Raw genomic sequence first — 25,051 nt, forward strand, 5'->3', positions numbered from 1 at the left:
TCTTACAGCCATCTGACAGAGTCAGGGTTTGGGCTGGGGTGTCTTGAAAACGGGCTTTTGAGCAGCAAAACCCTGCTTCAGGTGAGGGCTTGGTCCCCACAGCCCACCAGCTCTATTTGAAAAGGACAACTCCACCCACCTCTGGCTCCCATTCATGCTAATTGCCATCACACCCAAAGAACGCAGGTTTCCTATTTTTTGTGACTTCCTCCCCTGAATTTACTATTTCAAAAAGACACTAGCCCCGTCACAGTGTTGATCTGGCTCGCTTCCTATCCCCGCCAAAGGAAGAAAATCAAAAAGCAACAGCTGCTGGCAAATCCGCTCGGGCGCTGGGCGCCTCCTCCGCGCGCGTCTCCTGTTGCTTCTTCAAGCCTCACTTCCCTTTGCGAAGAGCTCGCGGAGAGGAGGGTGCGGGCGACAACACAAGGGTCTACCGCGAGGGGACCAGACGGAGAAGCCGGCGGACGCGCGGGCGACCCGGGAGCCCTGCCGTCAGCCCCCTACGGGAGGCGGGAAAGCCGCAAGCCGCGCCCACCGCCCTGCCCCCAGCGCGCCACTCCCGGCTGCTAGGACTCTGCTCGTCCTCCTGGGATCCGCTCCGAGGGGATCCAACGCCTAGGTGAGTAGTAGGGGAGATGGGCAAAGTTGGCGCCTTCTTCCGAGTGGAGGGGGCTCGGATGGGGACCTGTCCCTCTAGCGCCAGGTTCCTCCAAGTCTTGTTTGTTTCAGTGGGTGTGTGCCCAGGTCTCTGCCTGGGCGGCGGGAAATGGCTTTGGGGATGTAAACAACGAGGTGAGCATCCTCGGGATGGGGTTGCAGGCAATGGCGGTGGGCGATGCTGGTGGCTGGGAAATGCTTTCAAGGCTGCTCTGAGATTGCATCAGGAGCTCCAGGAGAAGGGGAAAGGACCCTATAACAGGGGAGCGTCCCTTTGTTACTCGGAAGCTGGGGACCCTGCGGGGAGTGGAGATGTGAGGACCCAGGAATGAGCCACACAAAATGGAATTTGCTGGCTTGGTGCTGTGGGCTGTGGGCGTGGGCTGCGGGAGAGAAGAGGGGCCCTTGAAGAATGCATTGGGGTTCTAGAGTGAGGGGGTTCATTTGCCAGCGTGACCTTCTCTTGGTCTGTCCAGTCCGATTTTCTTTGCAGGACCACTGGTACCCCATCTCCACCTTTCCCCAGCAGGCCTGGCCTTGGCGGAGCCTCCCCTTTGTGTCTGCACAGGGCTTTCCTGTAGAGTTGGCTGAGCGCCTGGGTTTCTGGGCGCCTGCTCCTGGGCAGTCAGGTGGGAAATAGGGCCCACCCAAGCTGCCACCAACCTCCAGACCGAGAGGTTGTGGCAGCTGGAAGCTTGGCCCCAGAGATGTGCCCTCTGTCTTTATTCTCTTTGTCTAACCTGGCTTCCCGCCCTACTGGAACTGGGATTTACACCTTTGTCGAGAGACCAGTGGTCATTTCAGCCCTCTATGAAAGGACCCCTGGCTCTGGGGTTCTGGCAGCTCTCATATTGTAGATGTATGAGTGTGTGTATCTGTTTTCCAACTTGGCCTTTTGCACGTGACCTATCTCATGGTTGCCATGGAAACCCCTCCACTTCAACCTCCCTCCTTTTTCTGCCCATTCCTCACCTCCAATTGCCTCCCATCCCCCCAATATGGTTGCTTAGATACTGGTTACCCTTGTTTTTTAAGGGAGGACACCCTATGTCTGGCTCCCATTTTAAACTGCCTGGTCCTTTTCCTACCCCGTCACCACAAGCACCACAAACACAAATGCACACACACTATACACAGTATCGTCATAGCCTCACACGCCTATCACCCCACACAGTCCATAATCCACGCACATAATATCATATATATTTATGTCACATGTACACCAAGTACACCTCATGAAACCACAGCACATAAATACCAAAGACACAAAATGCACCTCACACCACGTAAACATCAAACACATCACACACTACACACCACATATACACCAACTGTACCACGCACACGTCACACAGCGTTCACATACTACATGCGCCCCACCCACACACTAACTATATCACATGCATACCACTTACACTTAACCCTCGCTCCTTGTGTACACACATAAACTCCACTTGTAACACAAACCATCACTTTAATAACACACACACACACACACACCCATATCACACTCACAGTTGCACACACAGACACACACTCATACATACACACACACCAGGCTGGGCAAGGCTAAGCAGAGCAGAGAAGAGGGCGGTTTCCTTCCTGTTCAGCCTTATTCTGGATACTTAAAGTATGAGGAAGAAGCTCAGAAGGGAATCTCTGACATCTTCCAGGGACCTTTCAGGATAAGGCAAAAGAAAATCTCCTAGACCTCCTTAGTAGAGGGGCCCCTGTGTTAAATGTGAGACTCCAGGCTGGGCACAAACCAGGATTTAAATCTCTTCAGGCTGTGTTCTTCCTTCCCTGACCTGGATGGTCCTTGCTAACCAGAGGAAGTCCTGGGAGGGGAGGGAAGCCTGTTATGGAGAGCACAGAGGGCAGGAAGAAGAATCAGGGAGCAGAGAGGGGAGGGGGAGGATACTCAGCTGCTGTGTGGAGCTCAGGTCTTTCTTCCCCAGCCCCATTTTCCTGCTTCCTGCCATCCAGTCATTTCTATGTACCTGGGAGAGTAAGCTGCACTGCCAAGGGCAGCTGAATTGCCAGGACACTTTCAGGACTTGTCCTCAGATGTGGGGAACTTGAGGGAAGAGTTTCCCTCCAGGAGCTATTTGACATTTGGACTGATGGAGAACCCATTTTGTTCAGCTGTTGAATGGGTTTAAGCGGCTACCGTGTGTTAACATCTGGGAATGGAACAGCGAGGAAGGAGACACAGTTTGTAGCCTCAGAAAGAAACAGGTTAGGACATGGTTGAGGCCTAATGTCTTAGACAAGACTTTGGATCCCACACTGTTGGGTCTGTACCTCTCATCTTCTTTCCTTGGTGGCTATCAATCCTTTGAAAATTGGGATGTCCCTTCCAAAGTGACAGTCCCCTTGTAGGTGTGGATGATGGAGGCATCTGCCCCATTATGTCTTCTTGGAGAGTGAAGTTGGAAAATGTGGCAAGGGTTTCCCGCCCTCAACAACCTTTGGGAAATCTACCCATCTAGATCCCCACCATTAATCAGAGCACACACTCTTCAACCTCAGCAGGATCACCATCTAACAATTACCCATCTGCCCCTCCTAGAGTACTCTGGGAAGGCACAGCTCACAGGAGACAGAGCCTGGGGTCCACGAAAAGCCAGGTTCTAGCTCCCTGGCCCGTCTCAGCCCAAGAACTTTGCTTCCCAAGCACAAATGCATTTATTCCATAAATATCCTATTGGACACACCACAGGTCTCTCGGTGCAACCTAAAAATGGCTTGGTCTGTTCTCAAGTAACCCGAGGCCTCCAAGATCTTAGACATTTGTTTCCGCATCTGTCCGTAGGGGATTTAGTCATGATTTCCAAGCCACATCCTTCCTCTGAATGTGTGTGGATTTTACAATCTTGAAAAATATCTCTTGTCTCTATAGGTAACCTGGGGGTTGGGGGGAGGCTAAACTGAGTTGGAAAGGAGCTGTCTGGCCATTCTGGACAAAGATCCTCTTTCACCACTGGCAAGGCAATGGCTGAGAGGCCAAGGTCGGCTATGCTTTTCATGGGCGAACTGGGAGAGGGACTTCCTGGACAAGAGTCACCTGTCTGTTCTGCTAGGACACACATGGGAACTGAAAGCCTTCAGGAGCCTAAAGGGACACCTCTGCAGAGTATGAGACCGGGACCAGCATTTAGTGGGTCTCTGAAAACCACTGGACAGTTTAGAGGGGTCAGGAACACCATAGCTGGGATCTCTGTCCTTGACAGGAAGCTGAACATCTCTGGCCTAGACAGAGGCTTGGAGCTGGTTTAGCAGCATCTTCTCTGTTTTAAAAAGGCACTGGAAAGGAACTCTGACCTGAGAAACATGAAGCCAGCTTGGAAACAACATAGGAAAACTTTTGCCACAAAGATGTCTGGCTGGGGTGAGAGGGGGCGGGGAGGAGGAGGTCTGGGTTCCAGGGAACAGGTCGGGACTGTGGGAATGCCTCTGCTGAGCCAAAAACCATGGTTTGGGTAGGAAGGGCCAGAGATGAGACCAAGGAGTTCCATTTGACTTTGTAATGAACACCCCCTCGCCTCGTCCCCCAATGGCCCATCGCCCACAATTCAAGAGCAAAGCCAGCCCTAGGTTTCACTCATTGACCCTTTTAACAACTGCCAAGTCCCTTCAATATGGCAGGCCCTATGGGTTTCTCACAACCTGTAGAGTTTGGAGCCATGGTTTTTTACCCACTCCTTCTCAGGCAGACCTAATAATTTGATCTGTCCCTCTCCTTGCCTGCCTACCTCACTTCTGTCATCCATCAGGAAGACCCTCTTCCTCCACAGGTGGGCTCCCGACTCACACACAAGTACACTCAACACTGTCGTGCACAGCCCCTACCTCACACATACACAGTCCTCTGTCCCTGACACATAGGCAGGTGCTTGCACGTTTCCACACACCTTCTCACTTTCCCCAGCAGCAGTCTCTCGCCCTTGTGATGGCCTTATTAACTCCTATCCTCTCAGCCAGATCTGTTATGTGTGGCTCCATTGGTCCTGTCAAAGCCCCTGTGTGTGCCTGTCCATCACTGAATAATGGCAGTGGCGTGGTCCTACCCTTCAGGCCTGCCTCCATAGTCGGCTCCATCCAGATGCCCACCCTAAGCCCTTGGGACTTGCTAGAACATGCTGTTCCTGCCTGTGGAGGTGAGGGTGACAGCCTTTGTAGAACTGGCCTGAGGCTTTCCTCCTCCTCCTCCTCCTCCTCCTCCTCCTCCTTCTCTTCCTCCTCCTCCTCCTTTTCTTTAGATATCAGATGAGCTTAGAGATGGATGGGGGTGAGCTCTGTAAGGCACAATGTTGGTGATGGCTCCATTTTACTGTCCTTAAAATGATGTCACTGTTATGTCATGCCTCAAGGCTCCTCTCAAGTGCTCATTCCTCCAAGAAGCTCTTTCTAACTCCTAGTCAGCATTTTGCCACTTACAGACATTCCTCTACACACACACACTCTTCCCCTCCCCCTAAAGGCTAGGTCATGCGGAGGAAGTCCAGGGAGCCCATAGGTGGAGCCATCCTCTGCTGGGAAGAGCTGACTCCTTGCCCGTGTTCCCACCTAGCCCATTCCTAACGTGTTCCTTTCTTCCCATGTATGGTCTTGGAATGTCTCTTCCTTGGTGGTAGTCTAGTAGATGCCGAAAGGCTGAAGTTAACAGAGGGAGCTGATTCACTGCCCCATTTTGGAGTTTGACGAGACCCAGATGGCAGAGATGAGGAAGTGAAGGTCTGGGAGTTGGGGGAAGCATGATGAAATGCCTCAGAATGCTCAAAATATACCATTGAGAGTCTCAGGTGTTCTGGCTCAAGATGGATTGTGACTTAAAGAGGCAGTGATGCTGAAATGTCAGTTAACTAATTACTTGATCAATCAATATCTGTACAGCAGTTGTTGTACTTGATTGTTGGGGACCCAGAGATGCTGGCATGTGCCTTTGGCCCAAAGCATTAATAGTTTGCACACACACATACTACATGGAAAAGGTGTGAGCCATGTCATTCTGGGAATGGGACAATGAAGATACAAGGTGAGAGGAGAAGGGACAGTTTCCTAAAACTGGCAAATAGGGTCAAGTCAAGAGTCCCCTACCTCTGCACACTCTGGGTATCTAGACCCAGGGACCTTCTCTCCTCCCTCCCATCTCAAGGAAAGACTATGAATCCACGTAGAGTGTAGGTGAAACCATGAAGGCCAGACCTGTGCTTCCAGAAGTGAGCCCCTAGGAGAGGGAGGATGGCAGATCCCTGCAACGGGATCTGCTTGTGAGGAGGGTGGTATGGGCCTGGTCTCTGGGCCCTTGGCCTGGTGGTGCCTTCAGGTGTCCATCTTTGCTACTGGGGCTGCTCTACTGGCCTCTGTGAATGGCTATTTGTTATCAGGTGGCCTGTGCAGGAGAGGGTGACCTCCCTCTCTGGACTGGCCAGCTCACACCCAGCCTATTGCTTCTGTATAATGCAACCGGTTACCTAGACTTTCTGGAACTGGACACAGTTGCCCTGGGATGGGAAGGGTTCTCAAACTGTGTTACTGGGTCAGATGCTTGGGCCTGGCCTCCTGACTTTATGCTGGGCAGCTCATGTCAGCTGCCTGTGTATAACATCCCTATTCTTCCCAGAAGTGGCTGAGACAATGTAGGCTGTCTCAGTTGGTAGTGACAGTGAAGTGACTCCAAGCCCTATTTCCCTGCTGGTAGGCCAGCTTGGAGTGTTTCCAGGAAGACATGTAGAAATCAGGCCTGGGCTTGAGGTTTTTTTGTTTATTTGTTCTGTTTTCCGTGACAGGGTTTCTCTGTGTAGCCTTGGCTGTCCTGGGCTTTGTAGACCAGGCTGACCTGGAACTCACAGAGATCTGCCTGTCTCTGCCTGTCTCTGCCTCCCCGAGTGCTGGGATTACAGGCGTTCACCACCACGCCCAGCTCAGGTTTGAGGTTTGTGATGTTTCCCTTTCTGAAGAAGCTTGGTTTCTTTTCAAGGTAGAAGTAACTCCAGTTAAAGATAAAAATTCCTGGGGTTAAAGTAACAAACGGTCTGCTGTGTAACATGGGACTTTGGCCTCTGGCCTGTTCAGATAGCTGCATTTGGGGCCAGGCTCTTAGAGAAACGTTTTTGAGCTTTGGGGGCCTGCAGGTTCCCCCTCTTCCATGGTGGGGAAGAACTCTCAGTCACTGGGCCCTTGCCTGTCAAGAAGACTGTCAGGAAAGGGGGTAGTTAACTGACCCGTTCTTAGGGTGCCCAACTACCTTCTGGACACCACAAGGAATCTAAGAGAAAGTAACTCAAGCCACTAGGATTCCAGGTTTAAGGGAATGTCCTCACTCTCTACTCTCTCCTCCCTCTTACCAGCTGTGAGTCCATCTCCTTATCAGTTCTGCTCTGGAATGCTGGCATAGTGGGGGTGGAATGTGGGGAGAGCATTCATTTCAAGCAGGACTCTACGACTGAAGAACTGATGTTGTTTATTCAATGGGTATTTGAAATACAGGCCAACCAACTAGGCCACAATCACTGGCCTCTGATCCCAACCCAAACCCCTTGCTTTAAATCCTTGGCTGGTGCTTGGCTCAGTGGCCATGAACCAGCTAGGCCCTGCCTGTTACAGAAGCATGTGGCATGGGAACACCTGTGTTCTGCCCTGTGCCAGGAAAATGAGCTCACAGGCTAGAGATGGATGGAGATGGAGGACTGATCTGATTTTTTTTTTAACTGAATGTTCAAATTCAGTTAGGAACAAACCATTTTCTTTTGGAACGGTTTCAGGTTTACAGAAAACTTGGGTGGACAGCGCAAAGCTCAATACCTTTTTCTGCTCACAGCTTCTGTATGCAAATAAAATATAAAAAAAAAATAAAGATATTACTTTAGTGTGCCAGCTCCTGTTGAAACATTATAAACTGAAGTTGACACTCTATGTAGATTTCCCTAGTGTTTACCTAATATCCTCTTTCTGTCCCAGGGTCCCACTTCTAGGACAGCACATTGCATTTAGTTGTCATGACTTCTTGGGCTCTTCTTGGCTGTGACAATGGCTCTTTGTTTCGATGACTGTTATTACCTCTACAAGGGGCACCACTGGTCAGGTTCTGCACTTGGCTTTTGGCCAGTGTTTTCTCGTCATTAGACAGGGGCATAGGTTTGGGGAAGGAAGATCACAGAGGTAAGGATTCACTGTCGTCATGTCATGTCATGTAGAAAGCACCGAGGCTCCAACCATTCAAACCCCAGCAACACAGTTCTGGCACCTGTTATTAGGGCTGGGCTCCCTCCACTCCCTGAAGCAAACATGCTGACGCATCCGTGTGCTCTGTCCGGCCCTCTCACCATCCAAGTCTTGCAAGTCTAGGACCGAGTGGCAGGAGAAGGTTAAAGATGTGCACCACAGCTGCAGAGTGAGGCGGGCCGTTGTACCAGCCCAATAGGCAATACAATGCAGGGGCAGATTAAAGGGGTGTTGCCCTCAAGGTAACCACAGCTGAGCCATAGAGCCAGACTAGAGTCAGGGAAGAATTGGGCAGCCTGAGAACATGCTTAGATCAGAGCTGTCAGGCAGGGGCTCTGTCTGTCTGTCTTGCCTGGCGCAGTACTCTCGCTGGTAAGCAAGGTGTCTGGGTGACAGTAGGTGGCCAGTAGGTGGTTATCGGGCTGATGAAGCTGATATTCTTTCTTAAGCCCCAGCCTCTTCCATAATGACTCTGTGCCTCTCAGCCATACAGAAATCGATTTGAGTAAGAACCCCAGACAGAGGGAGGCATCAGCGGCTGTTAGCATCAGGAGTATTTCTCTTTCACAAGTAGATATATTGGCTTTAAAAGTCTGTCTTGGGACTGGTATTGTGGGGGAAGAGACCTTCTTTTTGGCTCCGTGCCCTAAAATTCTCAGCAGAAGGGATACGAGGTGATCAGTAGCTTTGTGCCCCTTATGGAAGGCTGTGAGTTGCTGGGCTGTTGGTTCTCTTGGCATCGTTTCTGAGATGGACTCCAATGGCCAGTATTCCCTATAGCTTGTCATAGGCATGATCCAGCTTCAGATCACTGGAGGTTCAGAGATAAAGGATAAGAGTCTCCGTCCTGACACATCAGACTCCTTGAACCCAAGGAGATAGGAGGACCAGCAACACCTGAAGAACAGCCCCCAGGTCTTAGAGAGTTGAATGTAGCCTGAACTGTACTCCTAGGACATACTGAAATGTCTCTTACAGAGGCAGTTTTTCTGAAGGCCTTTTGGAAAGGAAGATTGGCCTTGCTAAGCTAGAGAGTTATCTAAGGACCTCAAGGGTTGGGACACTGCTGCGCGCAACACTGCCCGGCTGCCAGGGAACGGTGTGAGATGCTTCTCCTGGGCACAGCAGCTGTCTGTTGACTTTCCCCACGCAGGCTCCACCCTGGTGTGCTTTCCTTTCTCTGCCCTTTGGAGCATCGTGGTAACGAGGGGAGCCAAGGGCATGGCAGAAGCAGCTGGGCAGTCCAGGGTCACCCCGTGTGGAGGAGGATGGTCAGGAGATTTGGAGTTTCCTCATACGTAGATTTTATTTTATTTTCCTGCAGTTTGCTTTTCCCTCTGTCCTTCCTGTCCACTCTTCTGGCTCTTCTGATGGAGACACTGTCCCTGGGCCAGCCTCAGTTCCATCTTGTGGCCTCTTCCCCTCCTTGGCCTGCCCCTCTCGCTTTGCTCAGTGAGAGTGCCTCTTTGTTCTCGTCTGCACCTCTGTTCTCCAGCTCCTTCTCTGCTACCTGCTTGAGGCCCTGGTGACAGCTGTTTATCTTGAGGTAGAAAGCTATGCTTGGGGAGGCAATGTCAGCTGTGGGCCGAGCCTGACCTGCCTCATGTCATTGTAGAAGGCTGGAACCTTCTAGAGGTCACAGGACAATGCAGGGAAGAAGGGAGAAGTAACAAGGGACTTTTCCCTTAATCCCTCCCCCACGTCCCCGTTTTCCAGGAAAAGGTAGAAAAGGAGGAAGGGAGGAGCGGGCAGAGCTAGGCAATGCCAACAGTAATGACTCCAACAGTTGGTGCCTAAGGAGCAAGTACTCTGCCAGCTACTGAGCCCATGCCCCTTCTCTCTCAGGTTGGGTCTCATAATCTGTAACTCATGAGATTACTGTGTAGCTGAGGCCTCAAACTCACCAGGTGGCTGAACTCCTGATCTTTCTGCCTTCACTTCCTGAACGCTGGGGTTGTAGGTGTGTGCCACCATGCCCGGCTGCATACCAGTCTGTTTTCATTGCAAGTGGCTGAAATGGAACCTGTCCTCAACCAGGCATGGCAGGGACAGTCGCTCACAGAGCTGAACTTCAAGAACAGTAGGCTCTGCTACCCAGGGACAGATGGCCTGATGTCCACCAGAACCCTTTCCCTGCCCCTTCACACACACACACACACACACACACACACACACACACACACACACACAGCCTCCAGCCCTGCATCTCACCACCAGGCTTTTCTGTCTCTTCCTTCCTTGATTCTGCTGTGTCAGGTAACCGGGGGACACTAAAGTTCCTGAACTCATTCCTTTTGGCCATCAGAGAGACTGTCAGGGGTAGCCTTCAGCAGACCACAGGCTGAGGGCACAGGAGGCCAGGCTCCCTCCTGGGAGGAGATGCCGGTGGTAAGAGTGGGGCTGTATAAGCAAGACAGCAACTGTGCTCACCCACAGGCCACAGCACCCATTCTCGTAGGCCTGAGATTGTACCACTCATTGCCTCTTCTTCCAGTCACAGGAGGAAAGGCTCCTAGAGCTCCAGTTGCTTTCTGGAGCTACAGGGTCCGAGCGGCAGATCTGGGAGAGCCAAGTGGTTGCCTGGGTGTGTGGGACTGGATCTGACATCTAGGGCTTTGGGAAGGTAACAGAACCTTTCTCTCTTCAGTTGGTCTGTTGTATAATGGTAATAATCGTCACGGTGGCCACTTCCCAGGACTGTCGAAGGGCTGCAAGCCACGTAGCACCACCCTCGTGTGGCATGAGCACCTGATAGACGTTGCGTAGTGCTGTCACAGGGCTCTGCGCTTTTCAAAATCCTTCACACGCATTATCTCACTTGACCTTTATTGCAGCCTTGAGAAGTGGACAGGCTGGACCAGCTGACTCCGCACTGCCCACTCCACACTCCCGCCTTTGCCTAATGAACTGCATGGGCCTGTAATCTGTCTTTGAAAGAAAAAAAAATCACCCTCTGGAGCAAACAGCTTTCAGTTCCCACTCAGGGTGAGCTGGCAGGCGGTCTGTGTTCTGCTGCCCCTCTCCCCCTCTCTTGTGAATATGGATGAGGCTGGAGATGCTGGGAACTTGGCTGGGAAAGCGGGCCCCTTTCCTGTGGACTTCATCGCATTCCCTCCCTAGGCGGTTAGGGCTCAGATGCTTAGCCTGCTGGACTGGGGAGGAACACGAAGGGTGGCACCTGACAGGGAGATTCGGGTCCTTCACAGAGCCACAGTGGGGGATGGGAACCCTTCTCTGTGATCTGGGAATTGAAGTGCAGGCCTGGCTCCCCACAAAGGCAGCCTCCTCATAGCAGGAAGACTACTCTGTCGCCATCAATGGAGAGGCAGACAGGGCAAGGTGAAAGTGTTGAATCCAGCCCTCACTTACTTTCTCCCTGTGAAATGGGTGTGATGCTAAGGCAGGGCCTTCAGAAGGCCTTTCCTTACCTGACAGAGCAATGAGTGGATGATGGGAACTGGTCTTTGTCATAACTCTGGCTGCATAGTGTGTGGGGGCTGGGCCGAGCTGCTGTCCCATATCATAGCTGTAAATAGTACAAGGCCAAGCTGCTGAGGACAACAGAGAAGCCAAGGGCTGAAAACTGTGATCAGGCTGGCCTCACACACGATATCAGAGACTGGAAGTTCTTACAGTCCTAAGACGGTAGAATCCACTATTAGGAAGGAACCGGGGAGCGCTCTGCATGTGTTAGGTGAGAACTCGCCGGCTGGGGCCTGCTCCTTTAAGGTCTCTCCAGCCTTGCTCCTCTGTGGGAGAGAGAGCTAGGGGCTAAGCTGTATCTCTCAGAGCCCCTTTCTGGACCAAACTGCCTCTCTCTCTGTCCCATAAGCCAGCAATACCCTCTTTGCCCTTCCCCCTTCAAATCTCTAACTCAAGCTTATTTTCCAGTTGAAGGAGCCTGTCAGTTGCTTCCCTTCTGCCCCTCATTGCCATGCCCTGGCGCCTGTCAGGCTGCCTCCAGGAACTGTCCAGTACCTCCCGGCCCTTCCTGATACAAGGCTGGCTGTTCCCAGCCTCAGCTCATCAAATCAGCTGACAGAGTCAGAGGCATGGGTTCCCGAGCCAGGCCCTACCCACCCCTGACTGGCAGCCGAATCAGGTCCCTCTCTCATCAAACCTCACTCTTTCCAAATTAATTAAAGGCAGATGCTTGTCTCATTATATCCCTGCCTGGCCTGCTGAGATATGGAATCCATCTGGAAAGGTTTCATCTTGGTTATGTGCTGTTCATGATGCATCCTTTTCCCACAGCGTCTTCGTTGAAAGATGTAGAGATAGCTAAACCATGTCCCATGGTCTCTAATAACAGCTTAGGTAATCTGCAAGCCTAAGCCAGGCTCAGGCCCTCTGTGGCTCTTTGAAGGCTATCTCTTCTTGGCTGTGCCCTGCCTGGCTTCTCACTGGGCCATCAAAGCAGGTCACAGTGAGCTGCTGAACCCGCAAGAAGGCAAGCAGATGAGGCTGGAGATGCTGGGAACTTGGGGCTGAACCCGCAAGAAGGCAAGCAGACCCCGTGCAAAGGGAAGGGACGGGGGTCTGCAGGTAGAGTGAGGAAATTTCATGCCATTCAGAACTTCTGCCTTGAAAAGAGAGATGGCTGTCAAATTATATCAGAAGAGTGCCAGGCATTCTGCTGTATCTCAGAAATAATCCAGCGTGTTGCTGCATCATCAACTGGTGGCTTCTCTTTCTGAGCAGCTTTTACCCAGCAATTAAGTGAAATTATGTGACTCAGTGTGGAAAGATAATCGCTGGAGGGACCATTCTGATTGCATTCACCGCACGTGCAGTGGACAACTGCAAACAGCAGGATGGCGGGAGAGGAGACTAACATGGAAGGGCTGATGTCAGCCACCGTGTCTCTGTGTGCCTGGGCAAAGACAGAGTGTTTTGTGGAAAGGAGGTGTAACTCTTCCTCATACTGGGCCAGATCTGACAGAATGGTCTAGAGCAGTGGTGACCAGACTAGTAAGATATAACAGAGTCCTCCTCTCCAGCAGCGATGATATAATGGAGTCGAATCTTAGTGACGACTTCTTAGGTGCTCTGTCCCGGCCAGCCAGGTTTTCAGGGCTCTATGCAGGGTTCCAGGACCACAAAACAAGACATTTATCATGTGCATGTCGAGACTCATGGAATGATCTTGAGCCTCCATCTTCGCTTTATCCACTCTGCCTGGTTAATTCTCCTACCTGAATACTCCTCCCTCCTCCCATCTGTTCCCTAAACTCTGGGCCTGGAAGTGTGCCTGCATCAGCTCCCTCCACCTCAGCTGAGCTCCAGGCTGTCCAGTTTCCAGCCTGTAAGGAGGAAGAAAGGAATGTGGAGACTTGAGGGCAGGAGAAGCCAGGGGCCTTACCAGGAGGGAGGAGAGGTCAGGATAGAATTCCTTGGTTAACAGAGAACAAAGACATCTGTGTCCCTTCAGAGGCTCTGTATGTGCAGTTGGCCACAGGACTCGCAGCCAGCGCCAGCTGTACCACTGATGTGATCTTTCAAAGCGGTCTGGGTGCCAAGTGACAGCATTGGAGGAGCCTCATGCTGAGGGAGAATATTCCTCAGGGCCTGCTGGAATAGCCCAGGCCCCAGCGGCTTCTTGGAGGATAGAGACTCGGCCATGTCTCACATTTATGACAGTGTCTCTTTCAGCACTCTGCAACTTGATCGCAAATGTTTGCTTTCGAATACAAAGACGGGCCTTCACTCTGGAGCTTGGCATTCTTGACTCCCATAGTCTGATTCCAGCCATCCTATCGGGATTCTCACCACCCACCGGTCATGCTTTACGCAGACTGGATTAGTCACTGTTTTGGAAGGCGTCTGCCACTAGAAATGGAAACGCTCAGGGGGTTGCTGTCACAGTGCCCCTCCTGTGCAATCTACAAGCAGACCCAGCTTCATTGTGGTGCCTTCTAAGAAGACCCTGCAGGCAGCCTCCGTTGAGTGAAATGCCGTGAGAACAACTTAAATTGAACTTGGAATGAATACCATTTGCTGTCCCCACTCTCCATTGCTCCCTCTCACTGTCCTTGCTCATTTTCCTCTCTCTCCCAACCTTGTCTTTCAAGATCCCATCCTGCTCTCAAGGTTTGGCTGAAATGCCAACTCCTCCATGGGTACTTTCAGGTCCCCTGTTGTACTGTCCTTACTGATAATAGCAGGGTCTTTGCTCTCAGAACCCATGCCTCCTTGGTAGCCGAAGCCAAATCTGTCTGTCCCCTGCAGATCTAGACTTCACGTCCCTGTCATGGATTTCAGTGTTTGTGGAATTCCCCTGAGCTGAGCGTCTGTGGAAGTAACAGGCCATCAGAGAGGCACAGCAGTGACCTCAGGGGATGTTCGCTGCACCTTGTAGTCTGGAGCCCTTGGCATGGACAAGTCTTTTCTTCTCCAGGAGGGGCTCTACCTGCCCAGGAATTGTTCTGCTGTGGGCTGAGAAGCCTAGGCCGGCCATCCTTCTCCTGGCACGTAGGCTCTGGTGTTCACACGAAGGTCCCTAAGAGTTGGTTTAATGTGGTTTCACTCACGAGGCAGGGTCTCTCTAGCCTGGGCTGGCCTAGAACTCATGGCAGTCCTCTGAGTGCTAGGATTGTACGCATGAGCATGAGCCTCATTTGATGGCTTTTAATGTCACTTCTACCCTTGCCCCACACGAAGGAAGAAAGATACCATTACTAGTCGCTTTTCTCTACATACCAAACACCATTTAAAACTCCAAAACCAAAATAAATCTTCCAACTAAAATCCTATGGAATCAAAGTAGCACAATTATGTAAAGTGTGAACTAAATTGAAACAGAGCTGCTGAAAGTGAATGCCAGTAGACATCGCTGCCTTCTGGAGACCAATGAGCGTTGAACCCAACAGAGTTCAGAACCGAACCCATGACTTCGTCATTAGTCCCCTGGAGGGGGCTGATTTGGTTTCAGGTTGGTATCGGACACTCTTGGTCTCCATGGAAAAAGGAAAACAAAACCTCAGAATTCCCCACAGAATAAGATATAGCAAATTTGAGCTTACTTAAGCAAGGTAGTATGTGTGTGTGTTTGTGTGGATGTCTGTATGTGTATATCTGTGTGTGTGTGTGTGTGTGTGTGTGTGTATGTATGTGTTGGAAGGGAACCAAGAAAAGCCAAATCACCATTTAAAAATCACAGAAACCACAAATCAATTTGTGCTCCCAAGAAGTCAGGATTTTGAAATTAGCAGACACAAAAAAATAAAGTAACTGTGAAGAAAATGTTGAAAGAAAGCAATGGGATCCTAAAAATGAGTGGGCAACAAAGACTAATGAAATGACCAAGCTGTTAGAAAAGAACCAGCTAGAACATATAGAAATGTTATAATCAGTGAAATAGGAAATTAAGTGGATGAGTGAAACAGCAGATTAAACACAGCTAAGGGGAGAGAACAAGTAATTCTGAAACAATTTCCCAGCATGTAGCATAGAAAAGCAAGGAAGCAGAAAATATGAATGAACAGTTTGATGATTTTTAGACCAGAATAAGGATGCCCACACTGTACTAAGCCATAGTCTTTCTCTGTCTTTGTACCTCTCTCTTTCTTTTCTCGAGACAGGATTTTTTTGTGTAGCCTTGGCTGTCCTGGACTCGCTTTGTAGACCAGGCTGACTTCTAACTCACAGCAATCCACCTGCCTCTGCCTTCTTGAGTGCTGGGATCAAGGGTGTGTGCCACCACACCCGGTCTAAGCTACAGTCTTAGAAGAGAGAAATAGGATGAATGCAAGACAGAAAGTATATATCACTTATTTATTCATAATTCATATAAAACAAGCATCTTGGAAACTCAGTGTTAGAGGAAAAATTTCAAAACCCTAGAACTCTATTTAGAATTACTAATAAGACCAAATTTGTGTTCATGTGTGGACATGTATGTACATGTGTGTGCATATGAATATATGATCATGGTTTCTCTACTGCATTTCTCTGTAAGTCTCAATCAGTGCACTAAGAAACAGAAATGACCTGTGTGCTAATAAAAGGAGAAAACACTACTCTCTCATTTATAAAGTCTGTCTACAGAGAAAAACCAAAGGCAAATGGGTAAATTATTAGAAATAAGAGAGCTTAAGATTGCTGTATTTAAGACCAGTAGATGACCTGACAGTGTGAAGAAATGTCTTAAATGAGACACTCGCAGTCATATTAGAATTGAGAGATTCTGTGTATTGTAGGGCAGTTTTTAAAAGTAAAGACAGGTCCAGGAAGATGGCTCAGGAGATGGAGGTGCCTACCACCAGGCCTGACCACGGAGTCCTATCCCATGATGCACTGGTAGGAGAGAACCACCTCCCTGCAGGTTGTTGTTTTATCTACACACACCACACTATACACACACATACACACATGCACACAAAATTTAAAAAAAGCTCTTAAGTAAAAAGACAAGTCAGGGATTGGGAGGAGATATTGCAATACTCAGTAACTGAGGTTTTATGTCAATGTCGAGAAGATGATTTGAAAATTATAAAAAGACACGAACATCCCGTCACTGCTATAGAAATGGAAATGGCGAACCCCCAAAGCTAAGTGACCAGAATAACGCCACATTTTATGCCTCTAGATTGACAAAAATTATGACATCTGATAATGTCAAGTAGTGGTTAGGACGGGGAGTAACAGATAAATCCCATCATGCTGGTGGGATGTTAAAGTGGGAATGACCTCTGGACGATGACTAACACTGTGGGGCAGTGACCGTCTGTTCCCACGCAGTGAGTTCAGAGCCATGCCCACCCTCGGCCATCATTTCCAGGCTGCGACGTGAGGCCTGTCAAGGGGCATAGTCATATTCCTTTTAAAAGGGAGCTAAGCAGTGGAGTACACCATTCAGAGTAAGGATTGTTCGGTGGTCGAGTTTTCTAGTATCTGCAGACGCATATTCCCACTGGTCGGCAATGTAAACTGTTCCTTTTGAGACTAGATGCTCAAAATTGTGAAAAACCTCTCAACCACACGTGTGCCCTTGGCAGTGCGCGCATAAGTGTTCAAAACTGTATCATTTAGAGTTAGCAGTGTATTTTCAAAGATACCAGATGCCCATCAACAGGAGAACGGATCACTACACAACAGTTTTCCTTCACAACGACATACCACACGTTAACCATGAAATAACTACAGTTCTGGGTAATAGTATAGACAAATCTTCAGAACAGTGTTGATCAAAGCAAGTGTCTGGAGACTGTAAATACTGTATCGTAACCATAAAGGTAAAAAAGAAAGCTGTGCTGGGGACTAGGGAGATGGCTCAGTCAGTGAGGCATCTGCCTCTCATGTGAGGAACTGAATTTGATCCCCAGAACTTAAGTCAAAAACAAAACAAAACATGTGGACTGGCACTCAGCTGCAGTCGCAGTACTGAGAAGGTGGGGAATTAGGACAATGGCTGGGGTTTGCTGGCCAGCCAGCTTCCCGGAATCAGAACCTGGTGTCCGCTCTAGGCTCAGCGAGAGGCCCCCTCTCAAAAGATAAGGTGCAGAGTGGTTCGGAAAGACATCTGACATTGACCTCTTGGTTGCACGAGCAAGGACATGCACCTGCTCAGACATCCAAACATTTGCACATGCACAAGCTCACACTAGGCAAGGTTATTGGATATATGTATCAAGCACAGTTTTAAGAGGAGCAAGGTGTATGTTCGTACAGCTGGCAATTTCTCTTGACAGAGCTCTGGCTGGGCATGGTTCTGGGTACAGCTATGCTGCCCCCTGGTGTCTGACTGGAGAATAGCAGCAGAGCTGCTTGTTAGGATGAGTGTGGGGCCTGGCTATTCAAGACATGGGTTCGGGCTGTGTCGCCCTACATGGAAAAGATTAAGCAGCGTTGGCGGCTCCGGATTTGAATTCTTCCTCCTTGTGCTGTACCCTCTTCTTACGCTGTGTGAGTGTAACTACACTCATACATGTCCCCTGGCTCTGCGCACGTGACCCATCCAGGTGCCCCCTCCCTCCCATCACCAGGATTCAGTGTGATCCAAGCAGAGCGCTCATCGTTTTAAGGGGGAAGAGAGACTGGGAGCTGATGCTCAGGAACCTTTGTCCTGCTTCCCTTTATGCAACGGTCCCATTTTGGGAGATGATGACCTGGGCCTCTAGGGGAAGCTGAGGAAACCGTATGAAAGGCAACTTGTGGTCATACAGAGGTATCAAGGGGAACAGAGAGAGGCTTCCATCCACTGACTGGACTAAGGAGCTGATGTAAACACTCCCTAGGGGCTGAGGATATGCTGTGCTTACAAACACTTACTGCTCTTCCAGAGGACCCAAGGTTAGTTCCCAGCACCCACATCAGGCAGCTCACGCCCACCTGTAACTCCAGGAGATCTATTGCCTTGGATCTTGTAGGCTCCATGGACATCTGCACACATATGCCATACATGCATAGCGCGCGCACACATACACAACATAAATCCATTTTAAAAGGCTTCTTGGTAGGCTGTTGGCTGTGAGAGCTGGTGCGGGGTTCCCACATCTTAATGGGTCAGAGATAGCCTGGAAAGAGGGCACTGGAGAGACATCTACAAAGCCCTTGGGATGTTAAGGTGTTAAGGCTTTGGCCTAGAAGCCTCACCCTAATGAGTTACTGAGCCATGGTATGGCCTTGGCCCTGCCTCTCCCTCTATGAAGAGCGTTTACTCTCAGCGAGCTTCCGGTTCCAGGCCTGCAGCCTGCACCAGTCATTGAGCCGGCTAAGTGTTCTGACTCACCTTGGTTAATAGAATTGACCACACAGATCTCTGAGAGTCTGATAAGATGGCATTGGTCCTGGTGATTTGAGGTAGCCTCAGGTCACACGAGCTCCCAGTACAGCTGAGGCTGGGCTGAGCCCCCATCACAGGTGATGGCTTATGGAGGAAGGTTTTCTGTCCTTAGAGTCATCTCTTTCTTCTTTATCCCCAGGCGCCATGGAGACGGTGCTGATCCTCTGCAGCCTGCTGGCCCCTGCAGTGCTGGCTAGTGGTAAGAGTCCTATACGGCCTACCCGTGCCGAGCTGGCAGCCGCAGCCCTTTCTGGTAGAAGGTTCTGGCCCTTTTGGACATCGGGGCAAAGGGATCTTAGGCAACTTCCCATCTGGTCAGGGGCTCCTACCTTTGCAGCATAGAAAGACAGAGCCTAATCCAGGTGTTCCTCACAAGGTCCAGCTGGCCTGTTAATCCCTCCAGGCACCTCGGGCTCCTGTGGAATTACAGCCTGGACTGTAATTAACCCACCCTGACTATATATGCCAGTCATGAACTGCTCCCCCCGAACCCCCACCCCATCTCGGCTTCCCTGTTTGTCAGTAGATGACAGGCAGGCCTGGCCTTTTGGAGTGATGACAGGCGTGCTGTGAGCTGGGGACCTCACTGAGGTTCTGAGTCATACCTGCCTCAGACCCTGGGCATCCAAGCCTGCCAAGCCCATTTTCCATGATCTCCGGTGCCTCTGCCCAGTAGCCAGCTTCACAAGGATCCTTTTGTGGGGACTAGGAGCTGTGGGGCAGCAGGAGAGAAGTCTCAGGAAGCATGGCTGCCTTCCTCTTGACTGTGTCTGTCTACTTTCCCAGCAGCTGAAAAGGAGAAAGAAAACGACCCTTTCTATTACGGTGAGTGAACGCTGCAGCCCTGGGGTGTGGCCCCATCCGGGAGGGACAGGCATGTTCTCCCTGCTCCTCCCATCTCCCACCTCTCATCCCTGGTTCCTTTGCAGACTACCAGACTCTGAGGATTGGGGGCTTGGTGTTCGCTGTGGTCCTCTTCTCCGTTGGGATACTCCTCATCCTAAGTATGTTTGTCCCTTTTTATCTATGGCTGCTAGACAGTTGGGGAGCAGTAGACGAGCCTGGCCATCTTGTCTGTGGGAAAGGGGGAGGCACAGTCTGCCTTTCCATGCTACCTCCAGTACGGGGGGGGGGGGGCATGTAGTAAGTGCTCAATTAAACAAGGAAGGTGAGCTCAGAGAATGTAGGTGGGAACAGACATAGGTAAAAAAAGAGCAGCTTCATCCTTAGGGCATGGGCTTAGCCATCCCAGAAGACAGGTGCTGTGCTCGCCATGATCCTGGGAATGTGTCCTTATGTGTTTCCCCTGTGTGAGCTGTGGTGCTGAGTGCACTACCATCATTAGTTTTGCTCATGGTATGAAAGGGCAAATTCTACCACAGCGGGAAGGCGTGGCATAGCAGACTTGTGTGGCTTATTCACGTTAAGATGGACCAAGATGCAGAAAGCTGAGGATATAACCAGAAGCAGCTACCACCTCCCAACAACCCACTTTGATTGGCTTGGCCCCACCTCCCAGAGATTGCCCCTCCCACAAACAGCACCCACTTGCCACTTAAACCCTGGCACGGGGCCTCAGTTGACCCCCTGTTGCTTTGGGCAGCAGTGCAAAGTCCATTGCTTGTGTTTGGCAGTGCCTTTGTCCTGTACAGACTCACGGTAGATCTTCTGTATCCCGGCCAGGAGCCTGACCTTGAGCTGCTGCTGGGAGCGTGACCTTGGATGATTTCTTTGTGTTTCAGGTCGCAGGTGCAAGTGTAGTTTCAATCAGAAGCCCAGGTAAGGGTGTCAGGGTTGTTGGGACAGGGAGAGGCCTGTGGAGTGAACCCCGTGGGTGTTCTTTGGTCTCATGGGAGAACATTGGAGAGCTGGAGAGATGGCTCAGAGGTTCCTGGCTTATAGGACCCAAGTTCATTTCTCACGTAGCCGCTCATAACTGTCTGTAACTCCTGTTGCAGGAGATCTCGCCCCCTCACACACACACACACACACACACACACACACACAAGCAGACAGAACACCAATGTACAATGACCTTGGGACAAAGGAGAGGTCAAAACACGTAAATAGGGTAAAGAATACCGAGCGGGAATGTGCTGAGGCCTTGTCTGGAGGTCCTTGAGCTGGCAAGGCTTGCTGGGGGGGGGAAGTAGAGAAGGATATCTCGGGGCAGAGACGCTGTCGCTGTTTCTCCCCACCTTCCTGAGGCTCCATATAAGTTACACCCGTTTCATTAAAACAGCCATGGTGGCCATGGACCTCAGCGTCTGTGGCGGGTACACCCAAACCCCACCTAGGGGCAGACACAGAAGGGTACCTACCCATGGGTTCTCTCTGCCTCTCTCCCTATTAGTCCCAGCTACTCTATTCACCTCACGGGTCCCACGGTAGAGTGTGTGAATGAGGTGGGCGGAGCGGGGAGGGGATGGGCTCCAGGGGCCCTGCTTCAGTGAAGAGAATGGGGATATGCTGTGGTCTCCCCCTGTACGTCTGTGACGATGTGTCTCCCCTTGTCATAGGGCTCCAGGGGATGAAGAGGCCCAGGTGGAGAACCTCATCACTACAAATGGTAACTGCCGTGACAGGGTTCCATGAGAGGGTCTTCCCATGGTTCGGGACTAGGTGCCACAAGCTGCTTTGGGGTTCAGCAGAGGTGAACCTCGGAGGCCTCTGAAGTGCCAGGAGAGGGCTCTCTAGGACCTCTCTGACGTTCGCACGTCATCCACACCAGGCAGGAGATAGTCACTGTAGACAGAGCACCTACTTTGTACCAGGCACACTCCATCTTTACACGTGTGCTAAGCCCCGTGAGGTAGCCACCATTACCCGCATTCAAGGACCTAGGTCCAAGATCTTGTAACCAGCAGACATCAAGGTGCAAGGACTGGCACCCACATCTTTGTGACCCTAAATCCCAGTGTCAGGCGTAATTGAGGGCTCAGCAGGGAGCACCCCTGGGGGAGGAGCCTCACAGTACATCAGTCTGCTTTCTCTTCCAGCTACGGAGCCCCAGAAGGCAGAGAACTGAGGTGCGGCCTCCAGCAGGAAGGTAGACGCTCCGTGTTCGGTCCCCCACTGTCCTCGTTAGGTCTGGGCAGGGGCATCATGCCTGCTTCTTCATGGCACCCAGCTTTTCTCACCAGCCCACTCTTAGGTGTCTCTCAGAGGTGGGGGAGGAACTGTAGACATCTCGGTCTCTTACCTAAACACAGACATGGGGAATCAGGGCTTCCAACCAGCTTTGGGGGCAGACTCATACGGTACTTTCCCAGCTACCAGAGGGACATGGCATGGGTAGGAATCGTTTAGTTAGTGAAACGCTTCCCTCTTAAAGGAACATTGGGAATGGCTACCAACAGTGAGCCTGAAAACCGCTTAAACGCACACAAACACACACATACACACACACACACACACACATCATGAAACTTTCCAATAATACTCTAAAGTATGGAAAATAATAGGCCCCCTCTCCCTTCCTATACCCGCACTGCCTTCAACATTTGGGGCCCACTGTGTGTTCATTTCCATTGCTTACTGTTGGGTGTGCCAGAGAGTACATAGTGATTGGATAAACCTTCCAGTCAGCAGGCTGTATAGGAACCTTCTGGGGCCGACCAGGAGAAATAGGACATGCAGGGCTGGCCTCATTTATAATGGAAAAAAAAAAAAAAAAAAACTCCAGTCAGAGAAAGCCATTCAGATAGTGTCTTGGTTAGGGTTAGTATTGCTGTGATGAACCCACATGGCCAAATCGAATTGGGGAGGAAACGGTTTTTTGGTATAAGCTTCCCACACTGAAGGAAGTCAGGCCAGGAACTCAAGCAGGGCAGGAACCTGGAGGCAGGAGCTGATGCAGAGGGCATGAAGGGGTGCTGCTTTAAGGCTTGCTCCTTATATCTTGTTCAGCCTGCTGTAAGAAAATAGAACCCAGAACCACCAGTCTGGGTGGCACCCCCTACAATGGGCTGGGCCCTCCCCCATCAATCACTAATTAAGAAAATGCCCTACAGGCTCGCCTACAGCCTGATCTTATGGAGGCATTTTTCTCAATGGAGGTTCCCTCCCGTCCAATGACTGTAGCTTGTGTCAAGTTGACACACACCTACCCAGCACAGATAGTAAGTGAAAAGATAGTAAGTCACAAGCTGGGCCCCGAATCCAGGTCTCTGTGGCTAGGGTCCCTCAGAATACCTACTCAATTGTGTCCCCATGGCAGACCCTGGGGCATACAAGGGCAAAAAAGCCTGTTTGTCGCCTCACTTCTGCCCTAGATTCCATACAATAAGGCATAACAGACGGGTGCATAACTTTAGTTTAAGTTGTAAATTAAAGGCTTTCTCAAGCCAGTGCATACCTGTAAACTTAGCCCATGGGGGTGGATAGAGGTAGGAGGAAGATCAGAAGTTCAAGGTCAACCCTGGCTAATAGTGAGTTTGAGGTCAGCCTGGGCCACATGGACCCTGCTTCAAAACGACAACAAACAAAAAACTGTCTCTGTCATGGACACTAGGCTTTGCCAGGAAGGCAGGACCACCATGTACCTGTGTAGAGTTTTAATTCCTTGTAGTGCCTGCATCTCCACATGACAGCCCTGGGCAGCAGAGCAGGGATCACTCACTGCTCCCATCTTTGGGATGATACCTTAAAGATAAGCAACCGCTTAAGCAGGGGTCAGTCAACAACTCCAGCCTGTGAGGCTACCCCGCCCCCCCCCATACTCCTCTGCCTTCCCTTCCTCTCAGGCTTGTCTGCTCTTCACTGGACCTTAGGACTTCAAGGGCATGCCATCTGGGGATTTATTTTATTTTATTATTATTATTTTTATTTTTTGGACAAAGGGGCTGTGGTGAAGTTGGAGACAGGACCGAGTATGGGCACTAGAAAGAATCTGGGGTCTTAATGTGAACTCTCTGCCTCACAGCCTCCAGAAGCCAAGGCCAGCTGCCTGACACTTTCGAGGCTGACGTCCAGGCTTGAGAAAACCGGCTACATCATGCCAGACCTTTCCCTAGGAGAAGCCAAGAACATGAGTTCCCTGCGCCTCTCTCTGTCCCCACTAACCCCGGTCCTGTACTTAATGATGCAACGCTCACAGCCCTTCCTTTCTCACTGCAGCCGGGGTCTGGCCCTTTCTGTGCTGTGTCTGTGTGTGTGTGTGTCTGATGACTGTGGTCTGTGGCTACTCATTCGTGGATTTCATTGTTCCGGTAAACTGTGTGCTCCCTTTCCTGAGAGGGGCTTGGCCATTTTGCCATCAGCGCCTTGTGACCATCTCCTGTGGCCTCCATCCCCTCTTGCTCTCTAGAGTCTGTTCTGCCTATGAGGAGCTCTAGCCCCATGTCTGGATTTAGGCTGGAGGGAGAGTTGTTCCCAGAGCAGGAGCCCCAAGCCGTTTTAGGACAGAAACTTTGTATCATCTTCACTGAGCTTCTTCCGGGACTCTCTGAAGAAACTTGCTCCAGACTTCACCAGTTTAGAAGGTCTGTTAGCAGCTGGAGATTTGGAGGCTTGCCTTCCTGCAGGCTCTGCCCTCCTGAGGTCATTTTCCTTTCAGGGTGTCCACTTCAGAGAACCAATCTGCCCTACCCATTGGAGTGCCCAGGAATTCCAAGTCCAGGGCTTCTTGCCTCTGGGGAACGTGCTCCTCACATACCTTCTGAGCAATAGTCCCATAGGCTCTGGAAAGCCCCTGCCTTTTCCCACCTTCCCTGCTTCTGAGACTTCCATCTCTAGTCCAATTCATCTGACCGGAAGTGGGTCTCTGGCTGCCCAGGGGATGCCATGGAGAGGGTTGGATTGGGGTGGGTCCGGCAGCCTTTGCAGTTTCCTTTCCCTGCCTGTCAGGGGTCAAAGTGGAGAGGGATGGCAAGATGCAGGAGCAGCAGGGCTTTGGGTCAGAGGAGCACCTGGGTATGCACAGCCCAAATGCTTAGCAAACGCCAGAAATCAAAGGTCATGGGAGTGGAAACTCAAACCAGACCCTGCCCCACCTGTCCATTCTGTTCCCTTGGAAACTAACCAAACCACACTGTGTACCGGGACTGCTGATCTCTGTCTTGTGATCTATCCTCTGACAACAGAAAAATAAATAAATAAATACAACATTGTTTCCTAGTGGCTCTGAGTAGTTTCTCTTCTTCTGAGAATCTGAGCGTGTGTAAGTCTCCCCGGAACTTAAAGGACAAGCATGCCCATCCCAGGTCAGAGAGAGGAGATCAAGACTGAAGGATGCTAGGGAGTTTAGGCGTCTTTCACAGGGGTTTCTAGACCTGACTTTGAACCTCCTCTCCCCTTCTCCCTTTCTCTCCTTCCTTTGCTCCTTTCCTACAGGTCCCTCCTTCTCACAGCAGGACAGGTTAGGTTAGAAAGGAGCCATAG

At 50.7% G+C, this 25,051-nt stretch overlaps 1 protein-coding gene across 2 annotated transcripts; it reads left to right on the forward strand.

The window, feature by feature from the left end:
- Positions 1-24,787, forward strand: Fxyd6 (FXYD domain containing ion transport regulator 6). 2 transcript variants are annotated; one of them, XM_021637917.2, is made up of 8 exons: positions 1-622; positions 18,810-18,869; positions 19,460-19,495; positions 19,600-19,674; positions 20,413-20,449; positions 21,190-21,239; positions 21,670-21,719; positions 23,595-24,787. In XM_021637917.2, the coding sequence occupies exons 2-7, from the start codon at positions 18,815-18,817 to the stop codon at positions 21,696-21,698; spliced, it is 282 nt and encodes a 93-aa protein (XP_021493592.1). In that variant the 5' UTR covers positions 1-622; positions 18,810-18,814; the 3' UTR covers positions 21,699-21,719; positions 23,595-24,787. The 2 variants fall into 2 exon arrangements, with proteins under 2 accessions (XP_021493592.1, XP_021493590.1); XM_021637915.2 differs by having other exon boundaries at positions 12-622; positions 19,457-19,495.
- Positions 24,788-25,051: the final 264 nt, after the last annotated feature.

The sequence above is a fragment of the Meriones unguiculatus genome, chromosome 1 (genome assembly GCF_030254825.1).
Source record: "Meriones unguiculatus strain TT.TT164.6M chromosome 1, Bangor_MerUng_6.1, whole genome shotgun sequence".
In the NCBI taxonomy this organism is placed as follows: Eukaryota; Metazoa; Chordata; class Mammalia; order Rodentia; family Muridae; genus Meriones; species Meriones unguiculatus.

Coding starts and splice junctions, on each gene's coding strand:
- Fxyd6 (XM_021637915.2), top strand. CDS start 18,815: ATGGAGACGGTGCTGATCCTCTGCAGCCTGCTGGCCCCTGCAGTGCTG. Junction 19,496..19,599: donor AAACGACCCTTTCTATTACG/GTGAGTGAACGC, acceptor GTTCCTTTGCAG/ACTACCAGACTCTGAGGATT. Junction 20,450..21,189: donor AGTTTCAATCAGAAGCCCAG/GTAAGGGTGTCA, acceptor CCCTTGTCATAG/GGCTCCAGGGGATGAAGAGG.